Raw genomic sequence first — 21,906 nt, forward strand, 5'->3', positions numbered from 1 at the left:
CGGTCAGTTGATTGGTCACTTAGCCTTTTATATATATATAGGTTATTTATCTTAATTATTAATGATAGCAATTACTAATTTTTTTGCCAGTGTCCTTTAATCAACTTTTTCACTTTTAAAGATTTCATGCTACTTTTAACTGTTTTTCCCCAGCACCATTAATATTCTAGGCTTTAAATTTTCCTCCAATCTTTTTCTATTCTTTCTGTTTATCCTTTTGTGTTTCTAACCTTCATTTTTTTAAAATCTAGATTTCTGGTTTCAAACATCTTTTAAACATTCATATTTATTTTATTGCATTTTAATCCTTAATATGGCCCATTCCTCTTTTCTTAGCTTGTATACTTTAACTATAATATTTTAAATGTCTCCTTTTGTCCTTTTAAATTAATTTAATTTGCTGTACCCTATTATGTGTTTCTTGGTTTTGTTTTGAATTTTAATAGCTATATCAAGATATAATTCATATACCATACAATTCACCTATTATTTAAAATTAAGTTTGTTGGGGTGACATTGGTTAATAAGATCATATAAGTTTTGAGTATGTAACTCACCCATTTAAAGTATACAAGTCAATGGTTACTTAGTATGTTCACAAGTATGTGCACCTGTCACCAGGCAATTCTAGAGCATCTTCATCACCTCAAACCCTTTAGCTACTGCCCTAACCTTTAAGTACTAAGTACCTACTAATCTATTTCTCGATTCCCTATACTGCACTTTCCCATAAAGGAATCATATAGTAATGGCTGGTTGTGACTGGCTTTTCTCCATTCAATGGTCTTGGCACTCTTTTTGAAAATTAGTTGATGGAGGTGTGGGCTTATTTCTGGACTCTCAATTCTATTCCATTGATCTCTGTCTATCCTTGTGTCAATACTACGCTGTCTTGATTGCTGTTGCTTTATATACATTTTGAAATTGGGAAGTGTGGGTCCTCCTACTTGAGTTTTCTTTTCCAGAATTGTGTTAGTTATCTGGGTCCCTTGCAATTCTACAATAATTTTTGAATTAGCTTGTCCATTTCTATAAAGAAGTCAGCTGGATTCTTACAGGAACTGCATTGAATCTTGTGGATGAAAAAGGGGCCACATATTAAACTTGACAAGCTCAGGGGATGCCTGCATGATGGCCTTACAAATTGAAGTAACCATATAGAATGGTCTGAAATTAAAACTAAAACATAGTGGGTAGTCATGACTTAGGCTAGTATTTTTCCCTAACAAAAGTCTACCTTGCCCTAGCTCAGCCATGGGCAAACTACGGCCCGCGGGCCGGATCCGGCCCGTTCGGCTGTTCTATCCGGCCCACGGAGCTGAAAGAGCGGAGGGTTCTCTTGCTCTCCCCTCCGCTCCTTCACCAGCAGCAGTGTTAACATGGCAATGTCGGGAAACATGGCTGCAGCTCCTTCTTCTGAGTCCAGTTTAAGAACCCATTGTGGCCCTCGAGTCAAAAAGTTTGCCCACCCCTGCCCTAGCTGGTTTGGCTCAGGGGACAGAGTGTCGCCCTGCGGACTTAAGGGTCCCAGGTTCGATTCCAGTCAAGGGCACATGCCAGGTTGTGGGCTTGATCCCCAGTAGGGGGCATGCAGGAAGCAGTCAATCAATGATTCTCTCTCATCACTGATGTTTCTATCTCTCTTTCCCCCTCTCCCTTCCTCTCTGAAATCAATAAAAATATATATATTTTTAAAAAGTCAATCTTTACCTTAACTGGGCCTATAGTCTTTTTTTGCTAACATACCTTGGAATATCAAAGTAATTTCCTTTTTTCTGGACTTCTCAAAGCACAACCACTGCACCAGGGCAGAGACCACAAATTCCCTCATTGTTATCATGTTAATTGTTAACTGTTAACTATCTTGTACCCACCTATATAAAAGAAGTATGTGTCTATTCCTTTTACTATTTTTTTCCTTATTCCTTTTACTTTTTATTTACTCCCAGAGATTTCCCACTTTGCTTTCTCCAGGCTCCCTAATCTATCATCAGTGAATTTCACGTAACCCCCTTACGCCTTCTCCTTTGATTGTAATCCTATCTAATAAAAGACAAAAAGGGTAATTGACCGTACCTTCGCTACGCTTCCCATCGGCTAATCAGAGCAATATGCAAATTAACCACCAACAAAGATGGCGGTTAATTTGCATATGTAGGCTCCAAGCGGTGGAGTGAAGCCAAATGACCCCGAAGCCAGCCGAGCAGCGAGGCCTCACGGCCCCGGGATCAGTGGAGCCACAAGGTCTCACAGCCCCGGCGCCAAGCAGAGCTGCGAGGCCTTACCGCCCCCGGGATCAGTGGAGCCGGGAGGCCTCACGGCCCCGGGATCAGTGGAGCCACAAGGTCTCACAGCCCCAGCGCCAAGCAGAGCTGCGAGGCCTTACCGCCCCCGGGATCAGTGGAGCCAGGAGGCCTCACGGCCCCGGGATCAGTGGAGCCACAAGGTCTCACAGCCCCGGCGCCAAGCAGAGCTGTGAGGCCTTACCGCCCCTGGAATCAGTGGAGCTGCGAGGCCTGAAGGTGGGGAGGCGGGGGGGCTCTGGCCGGAGCCCAGCCAGAGAGAAGGCCTGGGTCCTGGGTGCCAGAGGAAAACTGGTGCCAGCAACCAAGGGAAGGGAAGGCCTATTGCACAAATCTCTTCGTGCAACAGGCCTCTAGTCCTATATAATAAAACCCTAATATGCAAATCAACTGAATGGTGGAACAACTGGTTGTTGTGACACACACTGACCACCAGGGGGCAGATGCTCAACGCAGGAGCTGCCCCCTAGTGGTTAGTGCGCTCCCAGAGGGGGAGCGCTGCTCAGCCAGTAGTCCGGCTCATGGCTGGTGAGCTCAGCAGCGGCAGCAGTGGCAGCGGCAGTGCTAAGGACTCCTTGGGGGATGTCCACTGAGGGGTCCCGTACTGTGAGAGGGTGCAAGCCGGGCTGAGGGGTCCCCCCTCCCCCTCCCCAGTGCATGAATGTTGTGCACCGGGCCTCTAGTGTATAAAATAAGGTGCAAAACTGCCATTTTCTGGAGCATTATCTCAATCCGTTGAGATTTTGCTTCCCAGCAATTGTTGACAGTTTGGCTCAAATAAACTGGCAAAAATTCTCTACATGTCTGAGTGTTTCTTATGTTGACACCTTGAGATTTTGCTTCTCAGCAACTGTTGTCAGTTTGGCTCAAATAAATGCATAAAAATTCTTACAGGTTTGGACATTTACTTTGACAATCTTCAGACCAGTTTGGGGAGTATCGCCATCTCAATGTTGTTTTCTAATCCATGAATATGGAATATTTTCCCACTTACTCAGATCTTAAATTTCCATCAACAATGTTTAACAGCTTTCATTTTGTACTTCTTTTGTTAAATTTGTTCTTCAGTATTTTATTCTTTGTAATGCTACTGTTTTCTTAATTTCATTTCTGGGTTGTTCATTTACCAGTGCAGAGAAATACTACTAATTTTTTATATTCATCTTATTTTCTGAAAATCTTATTGAACTTGATTATTCTTTTAAGGATCTTGGGGTAACAGGTGTGGGAAAAGTCCACATCATTAGCAGACCCACTCTCACCCTCTGCAAAGCTCATTGCCTTGTCACAGAACCTGGAAAACTTGCTTCAAGGACTGCCTCAGGCATCAGCCCCAGGCAACTCCACTTCCATCAACTGCTTCCAACTGGGACCCTTAGCTGAGGGATTGCCAAGTTAACTTCTATTTCTCTTCCCTCCTTTTCTCGGCACAATTTAATAAACACAGAATAACTGGTAAACACTTGAAGAAAAGAATCCAAATTTAGAAAACAGATCAGTTCCGATTGACTGTTTTCATTACCAAGGTTTTTTGCAAAACAGATCACTGTAGCTTTCTGTAATGCATTTGAAATACGCCCAAATTCAAGCTCTTTGTTTATGGGCTTTCCGAAACAACTCATATAGATCCAGGCACACCTGTGAATTTACATGAAGTAATACATCATCTTTCTTTATTATTTAAGTCCTGTCTACTCCATAATGCCTTAGAGGGAAGGTTTTATGTTAATTTTGCCAACTGGGAAGGCAGAGAAAAACTAACACTGCATTCATCCCTTGCCTCCTGCACAGGAAAGTAACTCAAGTGGCACCTAATTAAAAAAATTAGCTAAACATTACTTAGCACCTACTCTGTTCCAAGCAGACACTGCACAGGCATTAAGGACAGGAAGTATGGGAGGCGTGGCCACCACCCTCAAGGAGCTCACCACCTAGTGTGAGGGGACCCCTGACGGTGAGCCCAAGCAGCAGAGGGGGGGGGGGGGTGACAAAACTCCCATGGGAATGAGATGAGCCTCCTGAGTAGTCCGGAGGGACTCACTGTGCCTGTGTGACAATCTGAAAATTCTGAATGTTGCTGTCTTGGGTGCCTGTCCTCTTAATCCCGAGTAAAGAGCTGACGCCACCACTCTCCTTGGTACTCAGCGGTGCTGAGCCATGCTGACGCTCCTGCTCGGAGGGCTCATCTTCCCAGCACCAGGTAACAAGGACCCACACTGTGCGACAGGCCCTGCGCATGGACATACCTTCAAGGTCAGGTGGGTGACATACCAGAATGAAGACAGTTGTGGGTTCCGTAGCAGAAAGCAGGGTGCCTTTGCTAAATGGGAGAGGTGGGCCAGAGAAAGGGAGCAGCACCTCTCTGCCTTGCCAACTATTAAAGGAATGCAGTTCAATGTGGCCTAACTTTATTTTTACAGAGAAGCTGAAAGGCTGATTTTTAGGTGAAATTCCTGATTTTTCATGCCAGAAAGTAATCCAATTAAAATAAACACTGTGAGCCCAACAGAATACATTGCTGGACATGGCCCACGGGCCACCAGCTGTGGCTCCTGCTCTGTGTACACTGTCTCCTGGAAGGCCCACAGCATTCTGGGAAGCTATATTATTATCCCCAGATAATCCTGCGGAGAAAACTGGGGTGTAGAGAGGCCACTGCCCTAACAGGAAAGGCCGGAACCAGAATTCTAGCCGAGGGACCTTTAGCCTGGAAGAAACTTTGCTTTGCTCCATGGCTGCCTGCACAGCAAGAAAGGTTCTTTAACAGTATTTCCTTCTGACTTTCTATTTACATTAAAAATAAAATTTCTCATGTTTATTTTCAATGCCTTTCTTGCAACAGGCCAGAAAGTAAAAATGATGAACTATTTTAAGCATTCAGATAATCATACCTCCATGTCAAATGCGGGGGGCTCCTCTAACAGTTAAGTCCCAGCATCCCTTTCGGTTCTTGGAGTCTTTTCTGCCCTGCCATGGGGCCTAGCAGTATCCCCCAGTTTCTTGCCGATGCCGCACACTCCCAAGGAATTCTAGTCATTCAACCAGTCTCACGTTTACTCAGCAGAGGTCTGCTCTAGAGGGCTTCCCTACCTCCCAGGCGGCCTTCCTGCTTATACACCTGCTGTACGGAAACATCTCTGTGCTACCACCTCCTCCACAGGATTTTTCTCAGACACAGGGACGCCAGAAAGGGTGGGCAGTGATTCCACCAATTAAGCAAGGAAATGAAGGAAGAGACAGAGTTCTCCGACTGGTATTCACAGACACTCAACAAATACGAATGCCTACCTCCCGCAGGCAGAGCTAAGGGCCTGTCCTCATTGAGAGCACATCTCCTGAGCTGTGGTTACAAAGCCAGTCTCTCTCCACGGGGCGCTTTCTGTGCTGACAAAGGCAAGCACATAGGCCCTAAGCTTTTGTTCTTATATATCTTTTGGTTTTTCTTTGGATTAATAACTTTTCCCCCCATTCACTTGGTTTTCTATGTACCTACCATTAAATTCATGCTCAGACTCCAACAAAGTACAACTTCCACGAGACACATTCACATGCACGAGGCATGGACTTTGCATGACTGCCATCCCCTCCTGGGACCATCTGCACAGGCTGCTCTCAGAGCCTGTCTGGGTGATTTCCCTTCGCCATCTCCTGGACCCATGTTTTCCTGCCTCTTGGCTTAGCCCATCACTTGATGTACATCCTTCTTAAGCTTCCTGAGGACATGGAGGATGGGAGACGCAGTGTTTCAGATCTGCATCATGAAAATGCCCTTATTCACACACCTGGTTAAGGCAAAGCTGAACAATAAACTGCAGATTGAACATCTGTTTCCTTCAGAATGTCGATGGCCTCGCTCCAAGGCCTTCCGGCCTCAGTTACTATTGGGCAATGGGATCTCTCCTCCCTGAAGGCTGTTATCCTGGTTTCCGAAGCTCGGGGACTGGGTCTTGGAGCAGGGCTCTTTCCGCTCCTTATGCTTGGTACCGGGTAGGTCTTTTGATCTAGAACCTTTGTCCTTTAGATCTGGAAGAATTTCTAGTGTCATTTCTCATCCTCTCCTCTGCTCTAGTCCCCTGCATATACTCCCTCTTCCTCTCTCTGGCGCCTCTGTAGTGTGGATGTTAATGAATTTAACCTTTTAGACTCTCCTGTTTCCCAGTTGAGTTTCTGTTCTCTGGAATATTTTTTCCATTTAATCTTACTATCTTCCCTTCCACTAAATCTTTGATTGCAACAGTCATATTTGTTATTTCCAAGAGCTCTTCTTTATTTTCTGTAGTCCCTTCTCTATAGCCTCTTGCTATGGTTTCATGGATGCGATCTCCTCTCTTCTCTCTGAGAATTCTTTTTAAAAAAGTTTCCTTCTGCTCCTCATTTTGTTTCTATTTCCTAAGTTTGTTTCTCTTACATTCACTAGAGCAGTGGTTCTCACCCTTGGCTGCACATTAGAATCACCTGGGAATCTTTTTAAAATCCTGATTTCTGGACCTCAAAAAGATTCCCAGGTGATCCTAATGTGCAGCCAAGGTTGAGAACCACTGCTCTAGAGCGTTCCTCAAACGTTGGGCAAAGCATTAAAATGCTGCCTCAAAGCCCTGGTTTGAGGTGTTTGGAGGGCGGGGAGGAGAGGCTGTCACTGTGGGCTTCTGTGAAAGGTGAGCAGGCAGGGGCCAGCTATTTGATGGGAAACCTCCAAACTTCATTCTCTAGGTGACTTTTCTCTTGGACGGGCCAGTTTCTACGGAAAAGCCTCTGGCCTTTAGTGTACAGAGGCTGTCACTTGTCGCCTAACCGCTTTCAGCACAGCACCCTGTCCCCCGTGTCTGTGAGGACAGAGTCCTTCTGGTGCATCTTCTCTCAGGAGAAGCCAGACTTGTGTCCCTGTGGGAAAGGGTTCCTCCTTGGCTGTGCACAGGGGGGCAGGGGGCGCAGGTACATACGGCTTTTCACACAGACTACTGACCAATCCCCCTGTGTCCAGTTCCATCCACTTCTGCGCTTTCAAAGGTAACGGATTCTAGAAATTTTCAGTTGACTTCAGGTTTTGAGGTGTCAATTCCTGGCTACTGCCCTTCGCAAGTGTTTAGCTCTCCCACTCCGCTCAGTCAGTTACCATTTGTCCATCTGCCCTTGGGCACCAAAATGTTGTTGACGGCTCTCTCTCTGTCATATCCTGTCCTCTTCTCTTTGTACTTGTGGGTTTACTCCTTTCATATCCCGTATCATCCCTAGGGTGCAATTTGGGAAGAATCTACCATCTTTTACCGAAAGCTCTGACCCTCAGCTTTTTCCATGACTTTGGTTAATGAGAGGTAAACGGCACCAGATAAAAATCAGGGATAGGGAAAAATAAAGGACTAAGGAAGGTTTTAAAGTTTTATAGGCCAATGTCCTTAGTTTAACTTTTTTAGAAGGTGTAAGTCCTACCTCTCCTGCTTACAGCTTGCTCAACCTTATGTGAGTTACTCAGCACCTCTCACTTTCATTGTCTTACGTGTAAAATGGCGGCACTGCCTAGATAACGGGACCATGCAGCACGGTGCACCGACTAGTAGTGTGAACGGACAAGGCGAACTGGTTCTTTGTACACCAGGAAGCTGAGATGTTGGAGGGACAGCCGCATAGAGGTGTTTGCCAGAAGTAAGAACTTTCCTTCGGCAAACATCTCCTGAGCACTTTTTATACAGAAGATCCTAACCAGGCTCAGAGGGAGAGAGCTGGGAAACATGTGAAATCATCCCACAGCAGGCAGACGTGGGGAGAGAGACGGGCTGGAGCTTAGAAGGGAGGAGTGAGCGCCGTTCATGAAGCCCAGAGAAGAGAGCTGAGACTGCCTTTACCTTTCTTTGTCTTAAAAGGTCCACATTCAGGGTGAATCTCTTGTAAGGGAAGAGACACCACCTTCGCCAGACCAGCACTCAGCATGTATTGGTACAGACGCTTAAACGTCCTTTCGCACAGGCCCTGCCAAAACAAAATTTAAAGCTACTGTTAGGTACAAGCAAGGTGTTGAAAACGATTAAAGAAGCATGTAGCCCAGCTGGTGTGGTTCAGTGGTTGAGCATCGACCTAAAAATCAGGAGGTCATGGTTTGATTCCAGGTCAGGGCACATGCCTGGGTTGTGGGCTCGGTCCCCAGTGGCGGGGTGTGCAGGAGGCAGCCAATCGATGATGTTTCTCTCTTGATGTTTCTACTTCTCTATCCCTCTTCCTTCCTCTCTCTAAAATCAATAAAAACATATTTATAAATAAAAAGTAAGGAATCATGTAAATGAGCACAAATTCGAGACCTGAGTTAATTGGTCATCTTGAATGAGAGCACACTGGCGGGTATTAATGAGGAAAGACTGCTAAGCTACCTTGTCAAGGGCACAAAACGGTCGACAGCAATATACTAACAGTTCTACCTTCTGATTACAAGAGGGGAAAGGGGTTTTCTTAGAGATCCTGGAAGGATACACAGGGGTGAGAATGAGGCAGAGGGAGGTAGAGAATGGAGACTTTTCACCGTATACCTTTCATACTATTTTGATTTTAATCAAATAAGAGTATTAATTATTAATACATACACACACCTCCCACAGGCAGTGGGACAAATAGAAAAATATTAAAACCATTCTTTAGATTTTAGTCTGTCTGTGTAGTTCCCCATGTGCCGCTTGGTCACATTTCTGCAAGGTGATAAACCTCAGTGACCGGACGTGCCCCTGAACTGCAGCGGTTACCTGCCACCAGCCTCTGTCCCGGCCATGTCTTTCCACATAAAAGTACATTACATGCCAACACTGAAAAGTGAGAGGTTTCATATAAAAATCCACATTCTGGCTTCTCTTGAAAAACAAGATCTGGCAATAAATCCTAGGACTGTTCACGGCAGCAGCCAGCGGAAGCCGAGGACAGCTGCTCCCTCCAGTGAGGCCCCGGTCTCCATGGGACCAGCGCCTGCACGCTCCCTCTCGGCCCCTGCACAGTGAGGCTGAAGGCCAGTTTCCATTTATCATTATTTTTGTGCTGCTTTTCTGTTATGACAGTTAAGAAGAAAATGAACTATTTCTTGGAATCCATACTAGTATCAATCCATACTTCTCCACTTGTACACCTAACCTGTCTGACGCATGTACACGCCCTCCCCAGCCGCTGCTGCCATTTGACTTTGCAACCTTGGAAGAGTGAGGCAAGTCACCACTGTTGTAAGTTAGGGACTGAACAGCAGGAGGCACTCAGGACTAAGAGTTGTTAGCTGGGTCATACAGGTTTCTTCTTACACCCTGGGAGAAAGAGAGGGTGCCAATGTCTGTGGGCTGCTGCTGCCGCAAATGTGAAATCAGCTCCCAGACTAGCCAGCACTCTAGCTGTTGGGCGGCAGAACATATGGCTATCAAAGAAATACAGATGACTCACATATGGCTCATTCAAACCCACTTGCTTGGAAATGGCATCTATCGTTAATCTAGCTGTGCCCCCAGCATCGTGGAAAGACCCTTTGGAAACTCATCCATCAAACCCCAGCCCTCAACATATGGTCCTGAGCCCTGGCCCATACTAAGCAGGGAGGATGATGTAGTCCTGCCTTCTGGGGGCTGCCATCCAGGACTCACAGTCTGCCCGGTGAAAAGAGAAAGAATAGGAGCCTCCTCCACAATCTTCCCCCTAAAGTTAGCATCTATATTCATGTCATCAATCTCATCTACAGGCTAAGTATTCACTAAATCCTGCCAAGGTCACCCTGACCCCTACTTCCAGCTGCCAAATGAATGTTCCAGAGGAACCTCAGACTCAATAAGCCCTAAAATCAAATTTGTCGTCTATCTCATCATCACTCAAACTTGTTCTCTTTCTGTACTTGACTTTTTCATACATTCATTCACAACTATTTACTGAGCCTTTACTGTGGGCCAGGCACTCTCCTCCTGGTGGGGTCACCAGTGAAGGCTGAGTCCTGGTCTCCTAAGCTGGCCCTCAAGTTCCAGTCTACTTCTCTGAGTGGTGCTCATGCAAACCAGACAGGACTCCTTTGTTCAGCTCTACATCCTGGCTTTGGTCACTTACCAAATCCTGCTAGTATCACCTCCAAAATGGCTCCCAAACATTTCCAGCCAGTCGCCCACCGGGCCTGAGGCAAGAGCAGCGACCTCGCTGCCCACTTCCCATCTCTCTTCGGTCCACCAGTTCATTTCCTCAACACCCTTCACATTTCCTGAACAGCCCTTCAGGCTAAAGGCTAAAGTCCCAACTCCCCCGCCTGGTACTCAAGGCCTTTCAATGTGGCCCCAACTTTCCCTCTTAGCGGACCTCTAACAGTCCCACAGCCTCCACAGCTCCACCCTTTGCTCGAGCCAGTCTCCCTCACCCGAAACGCCATTTCTCCTGTCCGCTTTGGGAGCACTCCCTTTCAAAGCCCAGCTCTGGACTTGCTCTATAGCTCTCCCAGCTCTGCAGAAAGCTCTCCCGCCGTTCGCGGGCTCAGACATATCTTTCTAGGTAGCACTCTAGCCTCAGTGAGTGCTCACTGCCGCCCCTCCAGTCAGACTGCTCCACGACAGCGTGAGACTGTCGTCCTCATTCATTGTTGTCGTCTTAGTGTGGAACATGGTTCTGACTCAAAGTAAACACTTACTAAAGTTTTTGTTGAAGGAATAAATGGAACAATGTCCTGTAACAGTTAAATCTTGCTGCTTAGATAGTCCACAGTTCTGACCTGAGAGCAGACTAGCCCCGTCTCCTTTCCTACCACCCCCACGTGACTCAGTAGGCAAAGGGTTTCAGCCTCCAGTGTCTGCATGGGCAGGACAAGAAATATAAAGAACAAAGCGGGAAGATACTCATTCATTAAGCATGCAGGGATCTTCTTCATTTCTATTAGGGTCTCTGAAGAGGCCTTAACAGTCTATCTTTTATTTTTCTACTATGGATAGAGACTCCGATAGAAAAATATTTCTTTCCTACCACAGACAGCAGTGCACGTGTAAGGACAAACCGCACTGACTCTCTGCTTGGTGTCTGAAAGGTGACAGGGTGGGGGGCCTGCGGGGAGCTGGCCAGTGCACAGCTAGCTCCAGCTACCTTTTGTTGTGAGAGACTGAAGGCCCGGCTTGTCAGAGCTTCTGATATTTCAAGGGAAGCTGGAAACCTAGATTTTTTTCAGGTGAAATCTCAAATAAAAATAAAGCTAGGTCAAGTTTATTTTTAACAATGTGCAGGCCGAATGTGACCCACACGCCTGTGTGTGAGCTCTGCTTTAGACACGTGGGCGTGCAATGAACCCAGCAGGAGGGAGCACATCCTCCTCTCTGAACAGCGAGAGCAGAGACGAGAGCCCCCGGAGGCAGCACCAGGTGAGCAGGCCTTCCTGCGGCCTATGGTCAGACTCCGCCTGCTCCTTTCGGACTGAGTCCTGTTATTCAAATATCCTGACGTTAAATTTCAAGTTTCAAGTTCTACCTAACCTACGGGGCAATTCTGCCTTCTCCCATTTCCAACTTGGCTTTTCCTTAACCGTTCAAACCCGGCCGGAAGCGGCGCCACCTCTGTGCTTTCATCCTCGTCCTCCCTTCATCGCCGCCTCTTCTGGGGCCCAAAGGCGAAGCAGGTCAGTGATTTTGTTTCTCCCCGTGTCACCTCACCCCCCTCTTGGTAAAGTCACTGTTATGGCACTATAAAACCACTGGGAGCAAAATTACAAGCTTAATTATGAAAGTAAATCTACAGGCCCAGGTTTCCACTCCAGCTGAACTTTTACAGCAGGTCTCAGGGCAAAAACCCCAGGGGGGAATGGAAGTCAGTCAAGAGCAAGAAGGATGCAAGTTAGGGACTGAGCAATTTTCTGTTTTATAAAACAAAGGCAAACTCCACTTATTTCATGGTTAGGGATGCACGTCCATAGCAGGGCTTTCAATGCAATTCATTCCATCTACACTTAATCATCTCCGCGCCGCGGTAGGGAAGCCAGCCCCGCCCCCGGGAGCTCCGGCAGCTCACCAGCTCCTCCCGCAGCTTTCCTAGTGTCTCGATCTGGTTGCTCCGCATGCTCAGCATCACCGAAAGCTTCTCCATGAGGATGTTGTATTTGCTCCTCCTGTGAGAAACACAAAACGGTTCAGTTTTTCAAACCTGCTACTAAAGGCCGTCTAGATTCAAGGCTGGGCTCCGAGTGGTTTGGTCTCATGGCCCAGGGCGCCTAACTAGGGCAGACTCTACACTAAAACTACTGAGATGGTTCTTTAAAATGCATTACATTTTGATAATACCTTCAAGTTTAGATTGATATTTCCTTGTCAATCACTTGGTGGAGAAGGTCAGGTTACTCTAGAGTGTGAACCTAGGCCGCCTCCCTCCAATCCAGTGCTCTCCTCGCTAGATCACAACACCACACGGATTCTGAAGCCCAGGTTTCCACTCCTGACGTCACTGGAGTGACGGATCCCTCCATCGGCTGCATTTTTACTATGAAGTGGACGTCACAAAAAATCCTTCCAAGCTAAAGGCCACCAAAGGAAGCTACTATTCAAGAGAGCAGGGCTCCTCATGGTGTGCCTGGGGGAGCTGGGGGAGGGTGCAGAAAGGAGCCTGTGGCCAGTGCAGCAGGTGAAGGAAAGCTGGGCTTTAACTGCCTACAGGCTGAGGGCAGGGAGGGCTTCTGTATGGGATGCGGAGACCACAGCCACTTCTCCATTTTTATTGCCCCTCAAGGAATGAAAGAATAAATGAAGACACAGAATTACTGAACAGGAACTAGTACCGAGCACCATGTCATGGCCGTCATACAGAACTCAAACAGCGGTCCAGAGAAGCCAGGTGACTGCCTAAGTCAGAGGCAAAGATTTACTTATTTTTTAAAGTATATTTTTATTGATTTCAGAGAGGAAGGGAGAAGGAGAGATAGAAATATCAATGATGAGAGAATCCTTGATCAGCTGCCTCCTACATATCCCACCCTGGGGACTGAGCCAGCAACCCATCAGGAATCGAATCGTGACCTCCTGGTTCATAGGTCGACGCTCAACAACTGAGCCGAGGCAGGCGGGCCAGGGGCGAAGATTTCAATACGGATTTGACTTAGTCCATTGCTCTCTCTTCTACCGGCAGCTGTCACCCTATGTTCCTCGTGGATCACAGGCTACACACCAGTTATGAGTTCCCAGATAAAGATATTTAACCAGTGGATGTTATGACTAAATAATTAAAATGCGAATTATTAAAGTATAATTCTCTCTAATGTATTCTTTCTTTTCTTTTTTTCATTTTTTAATCCTCACCCAATGATATTTTCCCATTGACTTTTAGAGAGAGGGAAAGACAAAGAGAAATATCGATGTGAGAAAAACACATCAATTGGCTGCCTCCTGCACGTGCCCTGACCAGGCCCTGGCCGGGGAGGCGAGGAATGTGCCCTTGACTGGAATTGAAGCCGGACCCTTCGGTCCACTGTCTGACTGTCTACCCGCTGAGCCAAACCGGCTAGGGCTCTAACGTACTATTTCTCAGACATGGATTTGAAGACAAACTCAGAGTGACATTTCCACTCCTGGAAATCCTGAGTCAATAGTTAGTCTACACATGCATATCGAGCACTTCCTTTGGGCCCATCCCTGTGCTATGCAGTGGGTACTGCAAACTTTAAAACTTATACTTAATCTGGAGTGTTTACCCTTCCTCCCTTTGGAGGGTGCACCTGGCCACTGGGTAGAGGGTAAGACCTCTGTCATTTGGGGATAGGAGAATCACAGTCAGTCCCTGTGGTCCAGGAAAGGGTCTGCCCACTGCCTCCGAACTCTCCCTTGACACTGTCCACCTTTAGCATGGAGGACTGGTGGCCAGGCACGGTGCTCACACTGACTCACCCAAGGGCACTCATTCCAGCCCTGCACCAGCTTAACCCTCCCTACCCTGGTCTCTGCCCCTCCCACAAAGGACGGCATGGGGTGGTGAGGGGCAGGCTGAGACCGCTCTGCTGGGTGGTGGAACACTTCTTTCCCCCATTTCTATACCCCAACAGGGAGGTTTAAAGAGTCAGAGACCCACTCCCAGACTCCCTGGCTCTCAGAGGGGCTATTTTATCAGCTTGCTGTACTGCCTGACTATGACACACAGCTAAATGGCACCATAGTGATCACTGAGGAGAACCTCACCATCTCATCTACAGGTTCAGATGGTTGCATGTTGCAAAAACATGACAATTTTAAATTGATACAATTCAACCTCAACTCTGTCACCATAACAAATCAAATCTGATTTATTTATTTACTTTTAATTTTACATTCCCCCGAAACGTCACCAAAATATTAACAGTCCCTATTGCTAAGCTGTGGGGTTACAGGCCTTTTTACCTTCTTTTCTGTATAATTTCCAGGTTTTCTAAATGAGCATGACTTATTTTTCATAATCAGAAGCACACAGTACATATCTTTTTAGAAAGCTAAAGCAGTGTGCTGATTTGGCCTCTGACTTTTAAAGACATAATATACCTGGCTGCAATAGAGATGTAACAGAGGGTTCTGGTCTCCTAACACTTACCTGTCCACATGGAACCGGTTCAGGAGGAGCAGGATTGAGTGCTGCTGGGCTCCGCTGGGTAATCGGATCACATGGGACTGCATTGTAATGAGCCCATTTTTGTTCAGAATTTTCCTATGATAATGGAGCTTCCCAGCGTCGACCCTGGAGGAGAAGATGAGTGTCATTTTGTTGGCTGCTTTCCCCCATCAATGTAGAGAGCCTCACCTGGACATGAGTGCCAGAGATACACACCTGCTGTCCTGCTCGTCTGAGACAACAGCCATCATGAGACAATGGCCTTGGAAGAACCTCAGCCTCGGAGCAGGACCACACCTCCAGGAGAGGTAGGTGGGGAGGGGGAGGCAGAGGCCAGGGCAAATAGAGAGGGAAGGGATGGCTGGGGTGGGGGACAATAGGAGGTGATCAAATAGGAGGAGAGAACCAAACGTGGACCTCTAATCCTGTAATGGCCAATAACCAGGGTGACCACACATCCTGGTTCGCCAGAGGGTCCTAACTTACGCCCATTTCCTTAGCGCCCCTTCTGGTCAGCTCCACCTGCCATTCTCAATGTCTGGTTTGGACAACAGTTACATGGTCACCCCAGGATCTCTTCAAAAAGAAAGCACTGTGCTCCCCATCACCATAGATGGGGGACTGCGAGATGACCAGGATAAGAGGAAAAGGGAAGACAAGTCTGCAGGCTCCAGTTTAGACACAGGGCATAATGGCCAGTGAGCCCTATTGTTTAAAGCAGAGAAGCAAAGCATCCCCGCCCTTCAGTGATTTTCAGCCCTTTTCATCTCATGGCACACACAAATGACTAAAATTCTGCAGCACACTATTTTTTGCCACTGACAAAAAAAAACACCCCAAAACAAAAAAACCCCAAATAGGTATAATTTTGATTCCTGCCCATAGGATGACTACTGTGTTGGCTGTTGTCCTTGTTTTATTTGACTCTCTAAGGGAAAAGAGGTCAGTGCCCTAACTCAATAGTCAGGTATTGCATGTTTTAAGACTTGCTACAGCACACCAGTTGAAAATCGCTGCCTTACTTGAATGCAGCGCTGTGGAGGTCTCGCTGGAGCTCCCCCTGCCACCGGGACCGGCCTAATCGCTCCAAAATGCAGTAGGAGAAGTCGGGGAGTTTCAGGTCAGGGTCACCCTCCAAGCCTATCAAGGCCCTGTAACGCATGTCCTGGGAGGCAACGATGATCAGTTTCTTCCCCCACCTGCAAATTAGAAACAACCACAGGAAGAAATAACTTTTTGATTTTAGGAAAATAGAAACAGGAAAAAGCAGAAGCTTGGAGAATCATCATTTTCTGTGAGGTTCAGAATCCCCCAATTCAGCCAGTTAGTCCTGGTACTACTGCACTGTTTTCAGGGTGAGCAGAGCCAATGCCGTCATGCCTTGTTAAAGCCCTCCCAGGCCTGGCAGGCGCTCAGACCAAAACCCCAGCTCCGCACCAGGGCCTGGACTGCCCCACACCTTCCCTGGCTCTGCCCTGCGCACAGTGACCCTGCTGGTCCGGAAACAAGCTGTTTCCTCTTCCCGCTGCTCTTCCCCAACGTCTTCAAGTGACTGTTCCTTCTCATCATTCAGGTCACCGCTCAGATGTCAACTCCTCAGCCTTCCCCCAATGGTAACCAGAGTCCATTCCCCAGCTCTGACCATTATTTCCACATTCTTCATGGCACCAAGCACTCGGAAATGGCGATATGTAATGTTTAAGAGAGACCTGTCTGTCTCCCCCTCTTCAAATAAGAAGCTCTGTAAGAGGGGCACATTGTCGACTTGTCCACAAGGACATACCCAGAGCTTAGAATGAATGCGGCTCACAGGAGGAGCTCGGTGAGTATTTGTTACGTGAATGAACTAGCATACTGAACTAGACAGATAAAGCAAACTTCAGAGTCAAAACCACTGGACTGTGTAATCACTGGACCTGTATGTAGTCTGTTAAAGATCAGACCTTGGACAAATCATTAGTTTCTCCCACTGACTTGGTAAATGAGAAATGCCCGAAAAAGTGGCCAACAACACTTCCAGCAGGGCACTGGATACCCTGGCTGAGAACACTGACTTCTCTGCTGACGCCTCACAGGGCCCACCACGGTGCCTTGTCTGTTAACTCAAATGCATGTTTTGAGCAGACTGGCCCATTCCACTCGTGCACTCTTCGGGTCCAAGCTCTGCAGCAGAGATAACACGAGGTGTGCGGGCAAAGAACCCCCACTTACTCACTCCTGAGCATCAAGATACACCCAATCGGAGGAGCTCCCTTTCCTGGATGAGTTACCAAGAGTCCACATGTGAGGGCCCATGGGCTTGAGCCAGCGTCTACTCATCACAGCCTGTGACCCAACCACAATGTCTGCCTGCTGTCACATCACACATCTCCCTCCTCCCACCCACTCAGATGCCTCCACCCAGGCAACAAGAAAAAAGAGGTTGTCTTCATTTTAACTGAACTGCAGCTTCCTTCACTTTGTAATCTATAATTAATCTTCTGCAGAGCTGCAGAAATCTGCCCAGTCCATCTTCAAAAGGATGTGGCTGTGAACATCTGTGAGAGTCTGCATGTCACAGCTTAGGACCTGTGCTCTCTCATCTCAAAGCAGGATCATTAAGTTAAACTGGAAGAAGTCAGTTAGGAAAAGGAAGTTTAAAACTAAGGAACTAATTTTCTGCTTTAAAATTACTCAGGCCCTGGCCCGGTGGCTCAGTTGGTTGGAGCATTGTCCTGTACACTAAAAAGGCTGCGGGTTCGATCCCTTATCAGGATGCATACGGGAGGCAACGGACAGATGTTTCTTTTTCACATCAATGTTTCCCTCCCTCCCTCTCTCTCTCAAATCAGTAAACATATCCTCAGGTGAGGGTTAAAGACAATAAAAAAAAAAAAAAAGGTAATTAGATTAGTTTACTATCTTGTATTAGCAAAGTCCACTGATTTCAATTAGCTGATGCAATGACTCCTGGTAAGTTCAAATACTGATTAAGCACCATGCAAAGTACCAGAGATACTAAGATAAATAAAGTCCTTCAGTAGCTACCTTCAGGGAGCTCAGGCTACTCAAAGACAGACAGGAAAATGACTCAGTGACTAATGTGATAACTGCTCTGGCAAAGCAGCTCTGGTGGCCAAGGCTATCAAATGACATACATGAGGGGTCCCAATTCAAGCCGATGTGTGTGACTAGAGCAGTGATGGCGAACCTTTTGAGCTCGGCGTGTCAGCATTTTGGAAAAACCCTAACTTAACTCTGGTGCCGTGTCACATATAGAAATTTTTTGATATCTGCAACCATAGTAAAACAAAGACTTATATTTTTGATATTTACTTTATATATTTAAATTCCATTTAACAAAGAAAAATCAACCAAAAAAAATGAGTTCGCGTGTCACCTCTGACACGCGTGTCATAGGGTCGCCATCACTGGACTAGAGCGTGTGCATAGTCATCAGGGAAAACTCTCACCGGAGGCGATTCCTGAGTCAGCAGTAAGCTGGGTGGGCGAATGTTAAGGAAGCAGATGCCGCAGGTTCTGCAGGTACGGAGGAGCTTGCCTATTCAGGGAGGCAAGTGGTGTGGCATATTCGAGAGGCTAAGGTGTGGTGTAAGCTAGAAAGCAGAAGGAAGGAAAACTGGAGGCCAGCTGAGTCCACATCCTGAATGGCCTTTCAATGCCCTGCTGGGAATTTAGATTCCACGACACAGGTCCAGGGTTGCAACTTCAACCCCAACAGGCAATCCATCCGTCAACATGCGTTTTTAGGAGCCAACTTTGTGCCAGGTACATTCCAGAGCAGGGGTGGGCAAACTTTTTGACTCGAGGGCCACAATGGGTTCTTAAACTGGACTCAGAAGAAGGAGCTGTGGCCGTGTTTCCCGACGTTGCCATGTTAACACTGCTGCTGGTGAAGGAGCGGAGGGGAGAGCAAGAGAACCCTCCACTCTTTCGGCTCCGCGGGTCGGATAGAACAGCCGAACGGGCCGGATCCGGCCTGTGGGCCGTAGTTTGCCCACGTCCTGTTCTCAATCCTACATCTATGAACAAGATGGACACACTTCCTGCCCTCAAGAGTTTGTAATCTGGTGAGGAAAGTGACATAAAAAAAATCCTTAAGCCCTAGCTGGTTTGGCTCAGTGGATAGAACATTGGCTTGCGGACTGAAGGGTCCGGGTTCAATTCCAGTCAAGGGCCGGCACCTCAGTTGCAGGCTCGATCCCCAGCCCTGGTAGATGGTAATAATAGTTTATTTGTCTTCATTCAGGGCCCCGGTTTCCGAGAGTGACTAACCCAAGTTGTCATTTTGTCAACCTGTCTCTCTGTCTCTCTCACATCAATGTTTCTCTCTCATTGCCCAACTTGGCAATGACCACAGTGCCTCTTCAAATAGAAGTTCTGTAGCTAACTAGAAGAGGAGGTGGCAATGTGAAGATCTGACAGTGTAGACCAGTGATGGCGAACCTATGACACGCGTGAACTCATTTTTTTGGTTGATTTTTCTTTGTTAAATGGCATTTAAATATATAAAATAAATATAAAAAATATAAATCTTTTTTATACTATGGTTGCAAATATCAAAAAATTTCTATATATGTGACACGACACCAGAGTTAAGTTAGGGCTTTTCAAAATGCTGACACACCCAGCTCAAAAGGTTCGCCATCACTGGTGTACACCAAGCCCTTTAAAGCCTGGTCTAACAGTATCCCAGGCTGGTTCACAGGGATCTGAGGATAAGATTTTGGTGAAGCGATAAAGGCAAAAATGGATCACCGTGGGCAGAGGGGTGGAGGGGAGGTGAAGAGGGGAAAGAGTGAAGTGAGTATAGCTACCTCTTCCAAAAATTATGGTTGTAGCCTAGGATAGAGAGAAAGTTACAGTTACAGGGAATGTGAGGTAAAGAGAAAGTCCTGATATAAGAGGGGCAAGTCACATTCATGTGCTGAGAAGAGAGCACCAGCAGACAAGCAGAACTGAAAATAAAGGAGAAAAAGGAGCTAACTGGCAGAGGCAGGAAAGAGCCTGAGTCTGAGGAAGGGAAGGAAAGGGGAAGAACTGCATCCCATTACAGGGCAAGTTTTTCATCTCCTCTGAGATGAGGGATGGGGAAAGAAATGTGGGAAAGTCTGCAAGTTGAAGAAGGTGAAAGTTAGGTGACCTCACACTGGTAGCTTCTCCATGTTCAGTCAAGTAGAAAGGAAGGTGGGGATGGGGGCAGGTTGACAAAATGACAACTTGGATTAGTCACTCTCGGAAACAGGGGCCCTGAATGAAGACTCACAAAAGGATCGATGGGCAGCACAGGGCCCAGCTTGGACAGAGAATGATAGGCACCAATCTGCACGGCCAGTGGGGTTCGGTAGTTGAGCATCAACCTATGAACCAGGAGGTTACGGTTCGATTCCCAGGCAGGGCACAGGGCCAGGTTGTGGGCTCGGTCCTCAGTGTGGGACGTGCAGGAGGCAGCCGATCAATGATTCTCTCTCATCACTGATGTCTCTCTCTCTCTCTCTCTCTCTCTCTCTCTCTCTCTCTCTCTCTCTCTCTCTCCCTCCCTCTCTGAAATCAATAAAAATATATAAAAAAAAGAAAGGCACCAATCCAAAGGACAGCTGCCTGCTCCACCCACCTGTGCTAGGACTATGGACACAAATGGAAAGAACGGCAGGTCCCCTGAGCAAAGTTAGCCCAAACAGGAGCAGAGTGAAGAAGGTAGAGGACTGGCTCAGCGAGGGGATGATGCCCTCTGAGCAACCCTGAGGCCGCAGACCAATCTGGCACTCTGACTACCTCACAGACTTCAAAGCAGGAAGAATCCTGTGAGTTTCTGATGGTGCAAGTTAGTTACCTGTCAAAGGCTTCCACCATCGTACAAAGGGGCTGCAAAGATTTAGTCCTGATGTCATTGGTAATGTTTTTCCTCTCCTTAAAGTATCGGCATGAGCCCTGGATGCCATCCTTATTCTCTAAGATCATATGAATGGGGTAGACATCCTCCAAAGGGTCCGGGTCCCTCTTGGACTCCAAAATTCCAGTTTCCAAATCGATTTCTTCATACCTAAGGAGGAAAGCACAAATAGCAAGCCATAGCTCAGCTTCAGAAATAATACATGCTTGGCGTGTTCTGAGAACCACCTGAAGAGATCAGAGAGAGGGAGTGAGACCCCCGTCTTCCTGAAATGCAGATCATCTTGACAAGCAGTATTCTCTGCCCCAGAAAACAGAGACCTTTCTAGGACTCCCAAAGCCACTCCAGAGGCTGAATGCTGGAACCAGAATCATTATAGTGGCCCAAGTTATGGCCTTTTGGTTTCCCTACAAATCTGGTGCCTAGTCTCCAAACCAGTAGGTTTGGACTTAATGATTCAAGGTTTTCCTCCTAGAAGATGCCATCTTTCCATCTCTTTTTAATGATCTCTCTAGAACTTCATCCATTTTTATGGTTTCAACTAGAGGCCCGGTGCCAAAATTCATGCACTTGGGGGTGTCCCTCAGCCCAGCCTCCACCCTCTTGCAGTCTGGGAGCCCCCAGGGAATGTCTGACTGATGGCTTAGGCCCACTCCTCCCGGGTAGTGGGCCTAAGCCAGCAGTCAGATATCCTTAGCACTGCCCCGGAGACATGAGCCCGGCTCCTGGCTGAGCAATGCTCCCCTGTGGAAGCACACTGACCACAACTCCTGTGTTGAGCATCTGCCCCTTGGTGGTCAGTGTGCATCATAATGACCGGTCGTCCCGCCGTTGGGCCGAAACCAGCTCTCTAATATCCCCCTAGGGATCCCACATTGCAAGAAGGCACAGGCCAGGCCAAGGAACCCCATTGGTGCACAATCTGGGCCAGGGAGGGACGTGGAAGGTTGGTCAGCCGGGGAGGGACTGCAGGAGGGCTCCAGGGCATGCCAGCCCTTTTCGCTCAGTCCCTATTGGCTGGACTCCAGCAGCAAGCAAACCTACCAGTTGGAGCATCTGCCCCCTGCTGGTCAGTGCATGTCATAGTGACTGGTTGACCAGTCGACTGTCTGACCCCTGGTGGTCAGTGCACATCATAGCAAGCTGTTGAGCGGCCTTAGCATATCATTAGCATACTAG

General features: G+C 47.3%; 1 protein-coding gene across 1 annotated transcript in view; it reads right to left on the bottom strand.

Moving 5' to 3' along the window:
• Nucleotides 1–21,906, bottom strand: part of GTF3C1 (general transcription factor IIIC subunit 1) — an 89,302-nt gene that overhangs the window by 59,434 nt on the left and 7,962 nt on the right. The window contains exons 2-6 of the mRNA XM_081089351.1: nucleotides 20,668–20,877; nucleotides 15,857–16,033; nucleotides 14,817–14,960; nucleotides 12,282–12,378; nucleotides 8,144–8,267 (exon numbers count right to left, since the gene is read on the bottom strand). Of these exons, the coding sequence (XP_080945477.1) occupies nucleotides 8,144–8,267; nucleotides 12,282–12,378; nucleotides 14,817–14,960; nucleotides 15,857–16,033; nucleotides 20,668–20,877 (752 nt within the window). The remainder of the gene's footprint in view (nucleotides 1–8,143; nucleotides 8,268–12,281; nucleotides 12,379–14,816; nucleotides 14,961–15,856; nucleotides 16,034–20,667; nucleotides 20,878–21,906) is intronic.

The sequence above is a fragment of the Myotis nattereri genome, assembly GCF_964212035.1.
Source record: "Myotis nattereri genome assembly, chromosome: 4".
Lineage (NCBI taxonomy): Eukaryota > Metazoa > Chordata > Mammalia > Chiroptera > Vespertilionidae > Myotis > Myotis nattereri.